The following is a 4,092-nucleotide window of genomic DNA, read 5'->3' on the forward strand; positions in this document are numbered from 1 at the left end:
GGAAGCCCTTCAACTCCTGATCACTAACTCCCAAATACAAATCAACCAAATGAGAATTAACAGACTCAATGGAGAGACAAAGGGACAGAAAGAGGGCACTATTCTGAGGTTCTTGAAAAAAGTGAGAAGACCCACAATTATTATTAATAGTATATTATATATATATAACTATTATAATAATAATATATTATTTCTCCTCCATCTCCTACATATGCCTTGTTTAATCATTTCTTCCCTCTTGTATATTTTTTAGGTTTATTGTTAGAGGTGAGATACACTCACAGATGATACTAGCTTACTATATTTACAAAAGTTGAGTAGGGCCTCGTGGGTGTGTGTTGGGGTGGGGGGTATGCAAGAAGGCTCATAATACGGAGACTTGCAAGTAACATCTGCACAGCAGACTGACCTATCTCGATAACCCAAACTCCACATCAAAGCTGCATTTATCTTTCATTGATCGCCTAAGGAAAGTGCTTTTCTTATACTGACTATATCTTTGATATCTTACACATTTATCTCATGGTTTATTTGCTTACTTTATTTCTAAAGTTTCAGAGAAAAAGTTTGTTGAATTTTCAGAATTTGAGAATTTTTGCCTTTGAATGAACGCCCAGGTATACACAATAAATTAGCAGTAACTGGATCTCAGATCTTCCTTAGCCAATAATGTCATTGTGTACAAACAATCCTTGGTTATAACCTCTTCAGGGTAAAACAAGAATTTTAGTTGATATTTCTCCACCTAATTATTTCCATTACTCAAGATAGTCTTTATATCCACATGTAGTGAATGTAGCACAAATAAATATCTTCATCAGCCTTGATAGCAACATTCTTCTCGGAATAGTGACTCACACAGTTACCGAATATGGCTACATATACCACACATTTTAAGTGAGTCTTCAAATTGAAAATGATTTTCTTCCCAGTGGAAACATGATAACCTTTCACAAACTGTGGATGAATAAAAAATTGTGTTCCAAGGTAAGATTCATGAATAGGTCCATAATTACAAACAATGTGACAAATAAAAAGAGTAAATGGTATTGTCTTCAATTACGATCAGGCCATATGAAAGAAAATTGAATAAGGGTGAGAAGTTCTTTTTTTTTCTCTTTTTTTTAGAATTTATTATTTTTTATTTAAATTCAATTAATTAACATACAGTGTATTATTAGTTTCAGAGGTAGAGTTCAGTGATTCATCAGTCTTATATAATACTCAATGCTCATTACATCACATTCCCTACTTAAAGCCCATCACCCAGTTGCCCCATCCACCCATCCCCTTCCCCTCCAGCAACCCTCAGTTTGTTTCCTATGATTAAGAGTCTCTTATGGTTTGCCAAAAGTGAGAAGTTCTATTACAGCAGTTCAACTCCACTGAACATGCCGCTGTGATATAAAAATATATCCACACCCTATACCCCAACCCAACCTCCAGCCTCCTACCCAGCATCACCAGTACATGTGTCGTCATCTTCCTGGTTGCCAGGGCAATGCAGGTGATTCCTGCCATATCTGAGTTAAGTGGGAGAAAACACAGGCAAAGCTCCTTTCTCTAAGTGATGCTCAGGATTCATCAAGTTGCCAGTTTTGAAGTTATTCCAGAAAATTGCCCTAATAGTTTCTGCCAGGCGCCCTTTACCTCCTTATTCCTTACACTGTAAATCATGGGGTTCAGCATGGGTGTCAACACAGCATAGAAGAGAGAGATCAACTTCTCCTGAAGAACAGAGGGGCTGGAGCGGGGCTGGATATAAGTAAAAATGGCCATGCCATAGCACAGGACAACCACTGTGAGGTGAGAAGCACAGGTGTGGAAGGCTTTCTTTCTTCCCTCTGTGGACCGGATCTTTAGGATGGTGGAGATGATCTGGATGTAGGACAGGAGAACCAGGCAGAAAGGTGTCATCAGCAGAGCAATGCTAGAAACCATGATTATGATCTTGTTGGAGGAGGTGTCCACACAGGCTAGTCTGACCACAGCTAAAATTTCACATGATATGTGATCAATATACTTGTTTTTGCACATGGGCAGTTGAAACGTGATGGCGGTATGGATGAGAGAGTTGATAGAACCACTGACCCAGGATGTGATGGCCAACCTAGTACAGAGGCCTCCATGCATGATGACCGAGTATCGCAGGGGGTTACACACAGCCACATAGCGGTCATAGGCCATCACTGCCAGTAGAACAAACTCAATCCCACCCCAGCCCAGGGAGAAAAATAACTGGGCTGCACAGCTCACAAATGGGACTGCTTTATGTGCCGCAAGAAGATGCACCAACATCTGAGGAATGATGCTTGTGGCATAAGAGACATCAACGAGGGAGAGGTTGGTGAGAAAGAAGTACATGGGAGTGTGGAGTCGGCTGTCCAGTCTGATGAGGAGAATGATGAGGAAGTTCCCCAGCACTGTCACCATGTACATAACTAAGAACAGGACAAAGAGGAAGACCTGCATGTCCCAGTCACTGGACAGGCCAAGGAGAATAAATTCTCTCACCCATGTCTCGTTATCTGTTCCCATTTAAAAATGTGAGAATCATTAATCTGCAAAGAGTCAGAGATAACAGAAGATGTTGAAACAAAGAACCATTTATAGATAATGCAGTGCAATTCTAGGAGCTCACATCTTTACCAATTTACCTCAGATTCCAGGGCAAGGAGAGTTTGGTAAGTGATAATGGTAGGTAAAATGATAAACAATGAAGACGACTTGGTTGGAAAGTTTTTAAAAGCTATCTTACATATGTCAACTAGACCCATCATAATGAAAAGGGGAAATATATTACAAAAGGAAATATTGGAAAGGGTCGGGTCCTTGTGGAAAGAACTGGAATCAGAGAACCTAAATTTCAAAAATGATTTTATTTATTATTTATTTACAGCTATGTGATTTGGGCTAGGTGACAAGCTTTATATAGAAAACAGAGGAATATCATATAATTCACAAGTACATTTAAGCTCACCTGTAGATAACTTACAGGGAAAGTACTTGTGAACCAATACTGGCAGTAGTACTATAGTAGTAGGGGTATTAGTAACATGACCTCTGCCTTGGAGTAGATAAGGTGGCAAACATGATTTTCTTCATGCACCCCCTCCACAAATTAGAACATAAATAAAATTGAAGGCAATCTTCCCAAGGACTAAGGGTTTAGGAATGGGTGGGAGGCTTTGAAGACTTTTTGGGTTTTGATTGCCTTTGATCCTCTTGGCGTCTGATCTCTCAGCCTTCAGTGGGATCATAAAGGGAAAGGTATTGTAATGGTATCTTGTTCTTATTTTTCTCAATTTACTACTATTAATAATCTACCCTTCATATATGAGCTCAAAAGAAAGCAAAGAAGACTTGATACAAAAAAGGAAGAAAACACAAATGTTTAAGCGCCCTTCTTTATTGTCCAAGGCAGAGAAGAAAGTATGAATTCATGTAGATGTACACTGGAATGGAGTTTCCTCCTGTTTCTCCACTCAGGAAGTGCCTTTCCCATAGACTTAATTTGTTATTATATCTGTTTTGAACATTAAACAAGAATAATTAAAATTTTAAAAAATATTTGAATCACTGTCTTTTCACTAACTTTCCTTTCCTTGCAGTGTACAAAATAAGGGAAAATAGGTGTTAAAGGCAGCAAGAGGGGCTGAGGGCAGAAACAGAGCTACCTGCCAATCCCAGAACCCATACAGGTATCAGGTTAGGGTCACTGAGCAGAAAAATGAAGACTCTACGCTTCAACTCTCTTAGCTCTTAAACAATAAAACAGAACAAATCATTCCAGAAATGCCTTTCTCATTCGTGATTCACATGATATTTTTATAAATAAATAAATTCACATGATATTTTTATAAATAAATAAATAAATAAATTCACATATATTTTTATAAATTTCTTTAATTTCCTTCTCAAAACCTGATCTGTTCTTTCAACAGTTCTTCTTTCCTGCTGTATCATGATACTTCCACCACCACCCTTCACTTTGCTTTTCTTTAATCATGATTAGTCTGAGAAAACATTTACTTGCCTCAAAACCAGTGTTGATCAATCAGCACAGTTAAGAGTTGATCCTGTTTAGCTTTC

The 4,092-nt window shown here is 38.3% G+C and overlaps 1 protein-coding gene across 1 annotated transcript; it reads right to left on the minus strand.

Annotated features, from left to right (window-relative positions):
• Positions 1 to 1,480: 1,480 nt before the first annotated feature.
• Positions 1,481 to 3,497, minus strand: LOC116630684 (olfactory receptor-like protein OLF3). The gene has a single exon (XM_032401402.1). The coding sequence runs from the start codon at positions 2,536 to 2,538 to the stop codon at positions 1,585 to 1,587; it is 954 nt and encodes a 317-aa protein (XP_032257293.1). The 5' UTR covers positions 2,539 to 3,497; the 3' UTR covers positions 1,481 to 1,584.
• Positions 3,498 to 4,092: the final 595 nt, after the last annotated feature.

Source organism: Phoca vitulina, unplaced genomic scaffold (genome assembly GCF_004348235.1).
Source record: "Phoca vitulina isolate PV1807 unplaced genomic scaffold, GSC_HSeal_1.0 scaffold4, whole genome shotgun sequence".
NCBI lineage: Eukaryota > Metazoa > Chordata > Mammalia > Carnivora > Phocidae > Phoca > Phoca vitulina.

What these genes read in the sequence shown, in the direction of transcription:
- LOC116630684 (XM_032401402.1), bottom strand. Translation starts at nt 2,538, where the DNA reads ATGGGAACAGATAACGAGACATGGGTGAGAGAATTTATTCTCCTTGGC.